The 14,561-nt window shown below is 38.5% G+C and overlaps 1 protein-coding gene and 1 long non-coding RNA gene across 14 annotated transcripts in view; one reads left to right on the top strand and one right to left on the bottom strand.

Annotated features, from left to right (window-relative positions):
- Positions 1-470: 470 nt before the first annotated feature.
- Positions 471-3,248, top strand: LOC139951504 (uncharacterized). Its single transcript, XR_011787787.1, has 3 exons — positions 471-752; positions 2,342-2,509; positions 3,096-3,248. It is a non-coding gene; the product is annotated as an uncharacterized lncRNA (long non-coding RNA).
- A 5,421-nt stretch (positions 3,249-8,669) lies between these two features.
- Positions 8,670-14,561, bottom strand: part of LOC139951495 (uncharacterized) — a 43,106-nt gene continuing 37,214 nt past the window's right edge. For 7 of the 13 annotated variants that reach the window (XM_071950416.1, XM_071950415.1, XM_071950417.1 and 4 more), the window contains 7 exons: positions 13,605-13,715; positions 12,338-12,525; positions 12,126-12,248; positions 11,608-11,719; positions 10,672-10,768; positions 10,048-10,147; positions 8,670-9,596 (listed from right to left, as the gene is read on the bottom strand). In XM_071950416.1, the coding sequence (XP_071806517.1) occupies positions 9,519-9,596; positions 10,048-10,147; positions 10,672-10,768; positions 11,608-11,719; positions 12,126-12,248; positions 12,338-12,525; positions 13,605-13,715 (809 nt within the window). In that variant the 3' untranslated portion in view covers positions 8,670-9,518. The remainder of the gene's footprint in view (positions 9,597-10,047; positions 10,148-10,671; positions 10,769-11,607; positions 11,720-12,125; positions 12,249-12,337; positions 12,526-13,604; positions 13,716-14,561) is intronic. The other 6 variants (XM_071950421.1, XM_071950420.1, XM_071950424.1 and 3 more) reach the window with 1 other exon arrangement.

Raw genomic sequence — 14,561 nt, 5'->3', positions numbered from 1 at the left:
CAGTCCTATACACATTACATACAGTGCACATTCCTACATCTGTTTGGCCCAAGAATGTAACAGTTTTATGCAAATCTCTTTGTTATGCAAATGAGATGTTTCCGAATTCACGCGCTGTGGTTTTACCTATGTACATTATAGGTATACTGTAACATGAGACGTCTAGACAAATGGCGGCGCTACACTACTGAGTCGTCAATGTTGTCTTCTAACAAATAGAAAAGTTGCAAAAGTAAGATTTTGGGCTCGTTAGCAGCAGTGTGAATGACTCAAGTTTGTGTGAATTGATTCGGCAAGTCGCAACGACGTTGAGTAGGCCAAGCCACATGGGAAAACTACGAAATTGCCGACCATGAAGTTGGTCTGCAAGGAACCAGAAAGCACCAGCTCGGGAAGACGGGCTGACTTCTCTTGAATGAAGATGTTGTGAACAATTCATCCACAACTTGAATATTTCTCTGCTTAGCTTTCAGTTGCTTTTCAAGCTTCATTGTGCTGTCTTCAATTCAACTTGTGTGGCGAAGGTTAGACACGAAGATGGTACCGATAAACTAAGTGCCTCTATCAGAAAAAACATCAATCCAGCACTCCAACAGCCGGTGTCAGAGCAGCAAAGCAACCCGTGGTACGACGACAAGAGCTGCAGCCCCCATCCCAGCGGGAGGAAAGGCTGCAAGACACCACCTAACCAAGGATGTTTTCAACCACGAGACAACGGAATGTGTTGATCATGATGTCCACGAACCCGAAAGGTAAAGAACCTAAAAAATGTGTCAAATTTTGCTGCCCTTAACACATTCTTTAAACTGTAATAAGATGTTAAATTTGCATCGGGGTTAAAAAGAATGTTAATTTTTGTGTTACCCTACACCGAGGTGTGTAACCATTTTATATACTCAGTATTTTTCCCGAGTCTTGTATACAGCGTCGAATGTTTGTCATTATCAATTTAAGACACTAATTGCCTCTCAAAAACACTGATTTATGGAAAGTTTTTCAGGTTGGCACAGTGTAACATGTATTTGAGGCAAATTCGTACAAAATAGATTAAACTGTTGCTATAAAGTGCAAAACAGAAGACAACCCACTGAAATGAATTTCAATTTAATTGAAGACAAATTGCTCCATCCTCTATTCTAAAAAACACTGACTTATGGCATGGAAACTTTTATATGAAATACAGTGTGTAGCATATGTATTTGAGACAAATTCGTGTAAAAATAGCCTCAGTTTGATGCTGTATTAAAATACCGAATATCTGATGCTTTATTTATGACTTTCCAATGCATACAAGGGATAGCCTACTTGTGTGATTTAAGAAAAATGGCGACAGACATGTTGTCTGCAGTTTGACCATTCAGCCCCTCCCACAATTCTGTTAATGGGGTCACGTGTGTAGCTATTCTGCACTGTGTGAATGTAGTGGTCAAAACTTTTATGCACGTGTTCTCAGTTGTGATTGGTCAATATATTTTAAGGGGCGGGGCCTGAGTGATCAGCATGTGGTTTTTGCTTTACAGTGTATAAAGTGAATGGCAACTTGATACAACCAGACACTGCTACATGTTTGACAATGTAATGTAAATTTAAGTCGTGAAAGAAATCTTATTTGTATTATGTCAATGAGCAGTTATTTTGATCTTTTATTTGTCATGAAGGCCCTATCCTTGTGTAATACACTTACCATGACAATGTTAGTTTTCTAAATAATTTCAGTGTTTTCAGAAATTTTCATTTCAAGTTTAGACATTTTTATCAAACAAATGTATCAAATGTATTTTAAGCAATACAGAACACAACATCAATTGAAACACCATTTTTACATGGTTAAGATACTCTGTTAACTTTGCATTACCAAAGCAGGGAAAATGTGAAGCAGTGCCTTTAAAATGTTCATCTGGGGGGGGGCAACATTTTTTCTTCTTTTTCTTCTTTTTAAAGGGATGGGTGCAAAGACACAATTGTCGGGGGGAGGGTGGGGGTGGGGGTGGGGTGGGGGTGGTAGTTGTTTTATTTGATGCAATCAATTTTGTTGGCGGATCTTGTGCTAGAGAATAATATGCCTTGGACACTAGTGTTCTGGCCGGACAACAAAATCAGTTTATCCTGGAATTTTTACTGCACGTCAACCCTCCCCCCTCCCTTCGATCCCTGGCCCTTCCTCTCCAATAACAACTGGAAAGATGACTTATGTATTGAAGTCATTGTGAATTTTCCCCATGATGCCTTTCGATATTACTTGTAATTATAAAAACAAGTGAAGTTAACTTGAATCAGACTTTTGTTGCATTCGACACCAACAATTCAAGCTGAATAAAAGTTTGTTTGTTTTATCTGTCAGATCTTTTCATCGACTCTGGCTGACCATGAAGTTACAGGTTTCGATGGATTGCGATCGACAGCCAACTCACCAGGGAAGAGCTTCAAGCTTCACCCAGCAAGGATGGCTGCTCAACCTACATGTAGAGAGAATGAAAGATGTGGTGCTGTGAATCTATTAATCTGAAGGGTAAAGAATAATTTTGGGCTACTCAGTGTTGATAATTAAACTCTTTGTATTGACCCATTTCACCTGACGTCATCATCAGAATAATCTTGGATGCGCCATTTTGGTGGTCAATGTCAACAAGTGTTATTGAGAGAAGTGCGCATTTTAGGCGACGCAGCGTTTACACGTAAACCTTTTGACCACCAACATGGTTAGTGTGGCATCAGTCGCCGTGTGTGACGCGCGTGCAAGGCTTCATTTTTGAAAGGGCAATGACACCAAGCATTTTTTCTGTGGTAAAGGGCACACTTTTAAGAAAATGTAAATTTGTACTGGAGCATTTCAAGGGCAACAAGGTAATGCATGACCAAGGGGCATGGAGGCAATCACCTTCGTTGCCTCCATGAAGTATCAGGCCTGCCCTGCCCCAAGCCTGCCCCACATCTTCAAGCCGCCTGTGCCCCTTCGCATCCATGATGAAGTATTATTTTGTTGAAGCTTAGAAATTAATGATAAAAACAAGTGAAGTTAACTTCAATCAGACTTTGTTGTATTTGACGCTAAAATTTCAGTCTAAAGAGAAAGTTTGTAATGTCTTGTCTTTCAGATCTTTTCCACCAACTCTGTAAAGTTTCCTTGGATTGTGACAACCAGCCAAACAGGAGGAGAGCTGCTTAACACCGCCCCAGCAAGGATGACTTCTACCACAGTGTGTTCAACCAACATACAACTATGGAAGGTGTGATGCTGTAGAAAACTACCAAACTGAAAGGTAAAGAAGAATTTCAGCCTATTCCGCTTTGAAAATCTTCATAAAACGGAACTTTATACTGACATATTTTGTGTCATGGCCGAGCAGATAAGAGCATCGAACTCAAACTCTGGTGTTTCTTCTGCTCAGTAGATGTGGGTTCGAGACCAGGTCATGACACTTGTGTCTCTGAGAAAGGCATTGCTTCTTTCGACTTATGGGAAAATTGGACCTGTGAGGGCAAAGATGATTCTTTCGATTGAATTCGCATGGTTAAAGGGAGGGCCCAGTGACCAGGGGTAATGATGTTGGAAGCACTTTGTATGAAAACCGATTATTATTATTATTACTGCTCTCCAGAGAAAGCTCAAACAACTCAGTGAGTTTAATACAATTCAAGACAACTTCACCTACAATCTAATCTCAATCTACAATGGTGTTCATTGCTGAAGTTAGGGTAAAATTGTAGGGGGCACAATGGAGAGCACTATTTGTTTGGAGGGGGCATTTTTCGGGGGAAAAACCCTTTCAGTGTTCTTGCTTATAACCAATTAATCTACTTGTTGAACAGCTCAGATTTTCATCAACTAACATCAATAAATTTTTTAAACATATTACACTTGTTTGTTGTTTGAAAAACAAGACACAATTTTGTAAAATTGTTTCCGTTTAGTGTAACCCAGGCAGGAAATACAAAGGAAAGGGGCACATGAACAGTTTTTTGTTTTCTTTTACTTACCGTTAATGATGGGATACATCAAGTGGGAATTCTGGTCTTTGACACTTATTTGTCCACAACCTTTAATCAACTTTAAGCTTAGTCTAAAATTGTCTTTGTCTTGCTTTTCAGATCTTGTTACCAACTCTGACTGACCAGTGAAGTTGAAGGTTTCTATGGAGTGTGTGGTATTGGTTTTCTGACGATGTGGAGTTCTACAAAGATAAAACAAGATCTTTTGGACATCGAATGGTAAGAGAAGATCTAACCCAATTCCCTCCCCACTGCAGGAAGCTTGACTCCAGCCCGGTTCATACTTCATGCGAAGGCAAATGCGATACAGATTTTGACGTCAAAATATTTCGCAACGAATAATGCGCATCAGTTGACTTGTGCTCAATTTCTGCGAAACATTCGCTGTGAAAACGCCCCTGTGTATGACGTCAAAAAGTACTAACCAGGCTTCATTTCTTGCTGATGTTGTCAACTTGTATGGTTTTGGCTATGTCAACAATCAAAGTGGGCTTTTCCGTGTATGGCATGTTGGTCGTAGCCAAGTGATGCCTCTTTGTTAGTTTGGGATCTCATTTCATTTGGATTTTTTTAATGGGAAGTCAATCAAACTTAGTTCTACATTATTGACATGTTAAATGAATAATGTTTTCATAAGTAGTTTGTCCTGACAATATGGTTTTTTGGTAACACATGCGTAACTACTGACAGAAACCAATGGTAGAGAAGATGTATCATTGAGTTGAAATGTCTCATTAGAGCGCCACCTTCCGGCGGGAGTAGGAAAGACATGTACAATTATAACATGAGCACAGTCATCATCACAACATTATTCTGCGATGAGAAGGAATTATAGTCTGCACAATTTGTAGACTTCTAATATGATTCTACATTTTTTTCAATTATGTTTTCCAAAAATTACGCAGTTTGACGACTAAATCCATAAGTTGGTTTTTAATTTTTATTTAGTTCAAGATCCATATTTTTGAAATTTGCAGAGTGGAGTGAAAAGTGGAACTCTGTAGTAAGCACACTAGAGGGCGACATTTATCCGGGTGGACGAACAGACCGCTGTCATTGTATTATCACCATTCTACCATTCAAAGCTTTCCAATAAAAAGAAATTGTGAATTTCTAGAAACTAATAAAATGTTTATTTTGTAAATTTAGAGGAATGAAATTACCCCTCTCGTGACAAAGCTATCCTGTTGACCTGTTTATTTAGTTGACTTTACAACTGGTAAAGTCCCAATTCAAAGCTTTCCAACTATTTATTTTTAGTAACTGACGATTTTTTAAATTTAGAGTAATGGCATTACCCCCTCTACCTAGTTACAAGTCTACCATTCAAAGCTTTTCATTTGTTCATTTCTTCTAGGAACTGGTGAAGGATTTATTTTTAAAAATCAGAGTACTGGAATTACCCCCTTTCGTGTCAAAGCTATTATTGTTGACTTGATCATTGAATGGACTTTACAACTGGAAGTCCCAATTCTACCATTCCAAGCTTTCCAATGGTAAATTTCTAGAAACTAATGAAGTTTTTTATTACCCCCTCTACCTGGTGACAAGTCTACCATTCAAAGCTTTTCATTTGTTCATTTCTTCTAGGAACTGGTGAAGGATTTATTTTTAAAAATCAGAGTAATGGAATATTACCCCCTCTTTTGACAAAGCTTTATTGTTGACTTGATCATTGAATGGACTTTACAACTGGTAAAGTCCAAATTCTAACATTCAATTTCCAATTGATAGTTTGTAGAAACTAATAAAGGGTTTATTTTTAATTTTAGAGTACCGGAATTCCCCCTTCTCGTGACAAAGCTATGTTGTTGACTTGACCATTGACTGGACTTTACAGTTGGTAAAGTCCAAGTCTACAGTTCAACATTTCTAAAAACTGATGAAGTTAGGGTTTATTTTTTTGAAATTAGAGTAATGGTATTACCCTCTCACTCTTGTGGCAGAGCAATGTTGTTGCTTTTACCATTGAATGCCAACTGGTATGTAACAATACAAGCCCGGTCTGCAAACGAAATGTAAAAATCCGTGACCTCCAAAATGCTCATGTTGATTTTCTTCATCTGAGCTTCCTACCTTTTTTTGTGGCGTGTATTCTCAGCTATTGACATCATCTATATCAAGTCTAGCACAGCTCTCCCTACACACATGGTAAATCACTACAGTAAACAGAGTGATGTTCAAGGGTAGTTAAAACTTATGTTGTACTTACTTAAAAATATTAAACAGAATATGAATTTAGTCCTTCCGCCAGCCCCCCTTGGCTGCATTAAAAGGTATCTTTGATGTGTCAAACAAAGATGAAGCGTTTAGTGACGTTTGTATTACCACTTTGTCACCTAAAGAACTGAATTACGCTGCGGGTAAAAGGTTGCTGAAAGAATAAGTAGGTATAGCTCTTTCTCTTCTGCTTTATTCACTTATTTTGTGTGTTAAATTTTGTTCAAGGTGGCAACAAATTGTCTTGCGGGTCTTGCCTTTGACTTTTTGAAGTGCGCAGAAATCCCATAGTTCAGATTCAGTGGTTAGGCCTATAGGTTTCCTTTCTATGTGCTTAAAGGCAGTGTACACTATTGGTAATTGTCAAAGACTAGCCTTCACAATTGGTGTATCTTAACATATAATGCATAAAATAACTGGCCTGTGAAAATTTGAGCTCTATCGGTCATCGAAGTTGCGAGATAATAATGAAAGAAAAAACACCCTTGTCACACGAAGTTGTGTGCGTTTAGATGGTTGATTTCGAGACCTCAAGTTCAAAATCTGAGGTCTCGAAATCAAATTCGTAGAAAATTACTTCTTCCTCAAAAACTATGGCACTTCAGAGGGAGCCGTTTCTCACAATGTTTTATACCATCAACTAGGCCACCATCAACCTCTCCCCATTACTCGTCACAAAGAAAGGTTTTATGCTAATAACTATTTTTAGTAATAGTGGCCAATGCCTTTAAATAAAACAAACACTTAAACTTTTTTGTTTGTTTGTTCGGTTGAAGGTCTACATTTTTCAGTACTAGGAGATTGTGAAGTATTTATTGATAAGATTAGAAAGACGGAATTACCCCTCTCAACCTCGTGACGTTCAAAGTTATGTGATTGACTGTTTTACCACTGGTGCGGTAATAATCTCAAATGTTGCACCCCCCCCCCCCCAAAGAGTGTCTGTACCATGTGAATTAATGATTTTTGCTTAATTGGATCAATTTGTTAGACCCTCACACCAATTAATCACTGGAGACTATTGTAAATTACTGCAAATAATTGTTATGTTAGCATGACAACTTTGTTAACAAACATAGAGCTGCTGATAATATTAAACATATTATGAGAAACAGCTCCCTCTATAGGTAACGTAGTTTTTGAGAATGGGGTAGTTTTTCACTCCATTATAATTAAAGACTCTAAGCCTGAAGCCTTTTTAGACATCTGAAAGCACACGAAGTATCACACGATAGTCTTTCGGTATTCGACGAAAAGTATCGAATTGACCCCTTTTTCGGGGGGCGGGGTGGTGGAGGAAATGGTCGCTTTTACCGTGAGCTAAGCGTTTAAAGTATTAAAGGGATGGTAGGTGGACTGGGTGATGTGATACACTGTTATTAGTGTTTTGTATTTGATTTATGAGCCGCAGCCCCCCTCGCCCCAACCCTCCTCGCCCCAACCCTCCTCGGCCCAACCCTCCTCGCCCCAACCCTCCTCGCCCCAACCCTCCTCGCCCAAAACTCGATGCAGAGTTTTTTCTTCTTAGCTCTTTTCTTCTGAACTGTCATTTTGTTATGGTGGTATAAGTTTGCACCCCGCATACTTAAACACTTATAAAATGTTTATATGAGTGAACATAACTTATAAACATTCCATTAAGTGGCACCCTTTGGGTTTTGGAACCGTTCGATTGTTTTAAAGACACTGGACACTATTGGTAATTACTCAAAATAATTATTAGCATAAAAAGTTACTCGGTAACGAGCAAATAGAGAGCTGTTAATAATATTTTTAAATAGTATATATGTTAAAAACAATTGTGGGAATTGGCTCCCTCTAAAGTAACATAGTTTTTCGTTGAAAAGAAGTAATTCTCACTTAAATATTTGAATTGAATTCGAGACCTCAGCCGAGGTCTCGAATTCAAGGCATCTTAAAGCACACAACATACTTTAAAATGTAGCTCCCCAACAGGAACAAATACTAAGCGCTCTAACACGCCCACAAGGGTGTGATAAAGCGCTTTATATGAACCAAGGATTATAATTCTCTTTTTCCAAAACCATAATTAAGATGATTCTCTAAATACTTGTCTGCCGTGCTTCTCAAGAAGTTGCCACAATTTTAAAGAATTAAAAACTTACACATTCCCTTTTTATGTCACTCGGGAAAAGTCTGGATGCTGCTGCTGGATGTCTATTGTCTAGGGGTCAAATAAAACCAGTTTGGAGATAATTCAAGTCCAGATAGTTTTGTTGAACCAGGAAATGGTGTGATCATATTGCATCAACACGGAAAGTTCATGGGCAAAAGGATTTCACCATGAAGGCCAAATCATAGAAACATACTGCTAAAGAAACAACACAAGACAAAAATAATAAGTAAAACAAAATATAAACAAATAATGTAATGTTATGTATGAAGAACAAATAAAGAAAAGAAAAAAAAACGAAACAAATGAAGACGAAAGTACCTGTATCTTTACATTGTTCAATATTCACTTCAACTCTATAAATCATATAAATTTAACCCTTTTTCGTTTATGCATAACATATTTATTTCCTAACTTCTACAAAGGTGGTTGCCAAAAAATACAAGTTGGTTATAATTACATACATAACATAGGGCAAGGTAAACCAAAAATACTGTCCGCTAAAAACTCGAAATTTACCTTAATTTAACAGCCACGTTTCAATTTTTCAAATAACGTTCAAAACATAACATATCAACTGCAAATCCATTTCGTATTAATGGTAAAAGTATATTAGTTATTCTGGAATAATGTGATGTTATTTACAACTCATATCTTGGGACTTGATTTGAACAAAATATGAATAGCCAAGTTGATAATATTAAAGGGGGAAAAAACTTTGGTTTTAGAAACCGTTCGATTGTTTTAAATGAGAAAATATAATAAGCTGTTGCAAACTGCTTATCAACCAAAAGTACCAATGGTCGAGTATACAGCCACAGGCTGCCATGTCATTCACAGGGCTTTTCAACCTCTACCCTCAAAGGTATACCAATTATACCCCTTTAGTTAAAGTATGAACTTCAAGATTTAGGTAAATGAAAAGGCCCTTGTCACCAATTTACAAAATGTATATACGCGTATATATGTTTAAATCTCTATTAGAAATATGAACCAACTGCTAGGGGTGGGGTTGGTCTTACGTGGGGGCTGCGAGAACCATTCCGGAGTATGTCAATGTACAGAGTTTGAGGCATTCAGAAGATCAGAGCGCGCTCATGGGGCCCGCGGAGCTCCATTACCCACCAACTGGCCAGGGCCGACGCGGTCCGGCACACAAGGCGAACCGAATGGACTAACATTTTTCCTGCTCGCCATCAGGTATGGTGACCGCATAGATTGTTTCCTCGTAGGCGTTTACTACTATGTAATCCTGTAGGGATTAAAAAAAACCAAAACAATGATCATTGATACAGGTCAGTACTGAGCTATGTAAGCCCAATTCCCCCCCCCAAAAAAAAAAAAAAAAAAAAAAAAAAACGTTTATCGTCCCCGTCGCCTCTTTTGTTTTTTGTTTGTTTTAACAAAAACAAAAAAGATACATTTTAAACATTCTCAGACGATTTTGTTTTCTTGTGAAAAATGGCACAGCCGTTCGTCTGAGGTGTTGAATTCAATTCAATATTGAGAAGTTACTTTGTTTTCAATAACTACGTTACTTCAGAGGGAGCCGTTTCTCACAATGTTTTATTCTATCAACAGCTCTCCATTGCTCGTTGCCTTGCCAAGTCAGTTTCTATGCTTCACCCTAACAATTACGTTTAGTAATTGCCAATAGTGACTGTCTAGTGCCTTTAACTGACAAACATTCTAAAGACACTCACCTTGTCCAATTCTCTCAGTTGTCGAAGCTCGTCTGCAATTACTTCAAACGTTGGTCGTCTGTCTGGCTCCTCCTCCCAGCATTTTAGCATCATCTCATACCTAAACAACATCAAAATAAATGTTAATCTGGAGGTCGTTGGTTCGAGTCCAACTCTAGTAGTCAATGTCTTTGTTCAACCCCAAATCATTTTAACAAAGCTTTACAGTCAGTTTTCCTTTTGATTTACAAGTAAAGACTCTACGGTAGTAGAATATAGAAAGACAGTTCTTTAAAGAACAAACTTGACCTGGTAAGTAGATACACACATGGTGTTACCGCAAACCAGTGATACCTCACCATGCAATGCCTCAAATCATAAAGACATCATTATAAATATATTGTACTGAAATGAACGTAAACCTACAGACCCCTTGCATGTGACGTCACAAGACCCAAATAGCGCCCTCATTGATGTGAATGAAGATTAATAAATCTATGATGAAGACGTTCATTGGCTAAAAATTGTGCGCGGCGCATAATGTGCAGATTGGCCCAGATAAGGGACTCAACTCGGATCAATGACAGTGGATTCAGTGTACCAGATCTTGGTACACCACTTACAATAAATTTATAGCTAACTTACAGTTCCCCTTGGCAGTGTGTTGGTTGGGGCATACGGAACCCAATACGGAGCTGCTTTAGCATCAGTTTAGCACTCATTGTAGGATATGGGCGCGCACCTGTGTATCAAATTGGAATGAGGATAAAGAAAACTAGTGACTCAGCAAAAATAGATTGTTAATGTCTTATTGTAGAGAAGTTTTGCTTCCTTTACACCCCTCAAGAATCCTAGGTCGGAATTGGCTCTGATTTAGTGTTTCATTCTGGGTCAGTAATATTTTATTATTTTAAATCTTCAGACGTAAACACAATGATTACACGTTAGGACAGGGGTTTTTCAAGGCTATTCAAAAGTATAACAACTGTCATCCTTAAAGTAACATTACAGAATTGGTTTTTGCTAACAAAATAGTGCTGGCAGTGTAAGCACTTTATGTAATCCACCATATACATAAACTGACAAACCCGTAGAAGTTTGAGATCGATCGGCCATCTGAAAATCAATCGTAGTTGCTTAGTAAAAGTGTGATGTCACAATACAAATCACTATGGTGATACTGACAATTTGTCTTACAATGGATTTTATGGCTTTGCAAAATGTATTGGTTTACAAGGTGATGTGGCGCAATATGCTGCCAAGCAGACCAGACACACCGGGGGAACCCCTTCTCTCTTTCGATACTGCACTTGGCTCCTTTACGTCCGTTATTACACAACACACGTGACCAATGGATTAGCGTCCCATCCGAAGGACGAAGCCTCATGGTAAAATGTCACGACTGAGACTCGAACCCACACTTCCGCTGATCAGAAACACCAGGGGCTGGTGCTCTTCACCGCTCAGCCACGACACTTCCATAGCCCTAACCCTAACCCTAACCCTAACCCTAACCCTAACCCCAAATTAAACATTTCCCGCTAGGCACGTCACAAAAAAGCATTTTCAGGCAGAACTCACCAAGTGTAACGATTTCCCATAATAGTACACCAAATGACCATACGTCACTCTTTGTTGTGTACATCTCATCCAGTATAGACTCCAACGCCATCCAACGTAGAGGCAGTCGTCCCTGGCAACAATCATCACATTGAAAAGATAATAAAAAAATAAAACAATAAAGAAGTCTTAAATAGCGCACGTATCTACCAACAGGGTACTCAAGGCGCTTAGTATATACATTTTTAAAGAAAGTAATATTGCAGTTATGAATTCTGAAACCCAATTATGTAGGGATAAGCTACAAACATTAATTATAGGCCCTACAAACATTTGTAGGTCATATTTTTATTTCAATAAAAAAAAGGCTTTTCGATTTGCCATTCCGTCCTTCGATTACCGAAACTAAATGGTAACTTTCTGGACGCAAGGTGGCAGCAGATTTGAAATAATGCTAAAATAAGAACACTTCTCAAGTGTAGTTTTACTAAGGTGATGATACAAACGCGTGTCATGACTCCACTGTTTAGTCAACTTACCTCTGATTTTCTTTCGTATACTCTATTGTCAATCACATCTCGAGCGAGTCCGAAATCAGACACCTTGCAAGTCATGTCTTCAGCAACCAGAACATTGCGGGCAGCAAGATCTCTATGGATACACTGCGACAAAACAAAAGTACATCATAGAACTGGGAAATGCCAAGAAAAAAATGGAAAAAAATCACGGGTACCCTTGCATGAACACGTACCTTCTGCGATGATATGTAGTGCATACCATCGGCTACGTCATTAGCAAACTTCATGAGGTCCCCGCATGACAGTGACTTACTAGCACCATGTAGGTTACCATAGACAGTCGTTCCTTTAACGCGACTGTCTTTCAATAAATCCTTCAGATTACCTTTGGATAGGTACTCAACTATAATGTACAGAGGATCTGGAAGGGTAAACATATGCAATGAAAAGTATGTCATTTACATTTACAAAGGCTTCTAAAGCCCTGGGGTGGATTTCACAAAGGTAGTCCTAACTTAGGACTAGTCCTAGGCAATGCTAAGAGATAGGACCAGTCCTAAGTTAGGATGAGTTACTGGTCCTAACTTAGGACCAGTCCTATCTCTTGGCAATGCTTAGGACTAGTCCTAAGTTAGGACAACCTTTGTGAAATCGACCCCAGGGCCCAATTTCATAGACCTGCTTAAGCACCAAATTTTGCTTAAGCAAAAAAATCCTTGCTTAGTAAAATCAAATTACCGGCCAAGACTCCACTCAATTTTTATGCTAAGTAAACAACAGCTAAATACCAGTCACAAGCAATGTATATGGCATGAAATTTTCGCCAGTAACATGTGTAAAATAAGCAAGCTAATTTCGTGCTTGAGCAAATTTTTTGCTTAAGCAGCTCTACGAAATTGGCCCCAGTTCATACTTCCTGCGAATGCGAATGCGAAGTGAATTTTGGTGACGCAACAATCGGTATGCACTCCATTTCCCTGTGTGACGCAATGAAAATCCGCATCGCACGAAGCATTCGCAGGAAGTATGAACCGGGCCGTGTCCGAAACGGCGACTTCGGCTACAATACGGCTAGATCGGCGCGTCTGCTAGGGTTGACACGGCCTAAGAATGTAAAAAAAGTGTTCAAAAACCTTAATATTTTTTAGAGGTGAAGTATCTGCGATAGTTTCAAACTTTAAGCAGAGGAAGAAATACTGAAAAGAAACGGCAGAAATGTGCGTTATAATAATGCAGAAATGTCAACCTTCACAATTAACAACACATTATCAAAAGAGTGCACTTATAAAAAAATATTTATTTTTTGAGAACCGCAGTACTTTGAAGTGAAATATTTCTCAAAATGTTTTAGTAAACGCCGCTGTGATAGGCTTCTAACCAAAAAGTTACATTTCCATTGACTAAAAGAGCGACTACCAAACGTATTATACCAAGTTTCCTTTAAGTGGTAAAAACGACTTCCTCAAAAACAATCATTAAAAGAAAAACTGAAAGTTGTACCTTGTTCGACTGAGAATCCCATAAGTCTGACAACGTTTTTGTGATCAGGCAACTTCTTCATCAGATCCAGCTCTCGCAACAAATCATCTTTGTCGCTTTGACTTGCGCCCTCTAGAAACAAAAAATAAGAATAACTTGATTGCTCAGTAGTGACTGACCCTTCAGTGAAATTGACCAATATCTCTCAAACTAGAGTAAGCTCCATTGTGTAGGTATATAAAAAGCAGGACAGTTCTTTTCAGAACGGATGTATTCCGAATATCTATTCTGCGGTATTGGATTGTTACTGTATATCAAGACAAATCTCAAAAGAACGGTGTTACCGCGGTGTTACCGCGGTGTTACCGCAAACTAAATATAGATTGAATTATTTTGTAGAATTATCATGACATTGACGTTGCTCACGACTTTGTATGAAAGTATTTCGACAGGGTCTTTGAATGCAATGCCAAAATTACAATCTTGAAGGTAAACATTTCACAATAAAATTTGAAGAACAAGATGTTCACGCGTCCGGTTAATATTGCGGGCTTGCGAAATATGCAAGCTTTCACATAATGTGACGGGAAAGGAATCACAGCCTTTGCTTTGCTATACTCGAAACTCGTACTTAAAGTCACCTGGAAAAGAGTATATGCTTACGAACAATAAAACAATTTTTTTAGTAATTGTTTGTCACGATTTATATGTTTAAAAAATATATAAAGTTGTTTGAGGGGCTGACTCCGCCTACCCCTTTTGTGACGTCATTCAAGGCAGACTTTGCCTGCAATGCGTATAGTAAACACACGTGCAAAGTACATGTACGTCCAAGTCGTGAGTTGGTACATTTCAAAAAGTGTTTTTCTGCATTCAGCAGCAATACACCTGGTCGGCATTGTCGGAAAAAACAAAAACTCTTTTGTTTGAAACGTACAAACTCACGACTTGGTCCGTACATGTACTTTGCAATTGTGT

The sequence above is a fragment of the Asterias amurensis genome, chromosome 19, assembly GCF_032118995.1.
Source record: "Asterias amurensis chromosome 19, ASM3211899v1".
Classification (NCBI taxonomy): Eukaryota; Metazoa; Echinodermata; class Asteroidea; order Forcipulatida; family Asteriidae; genus Asterias; species Asterias amurensis.
This window is presented reverse-complemented; position numbering and strand designations above follow the sequence as displayed.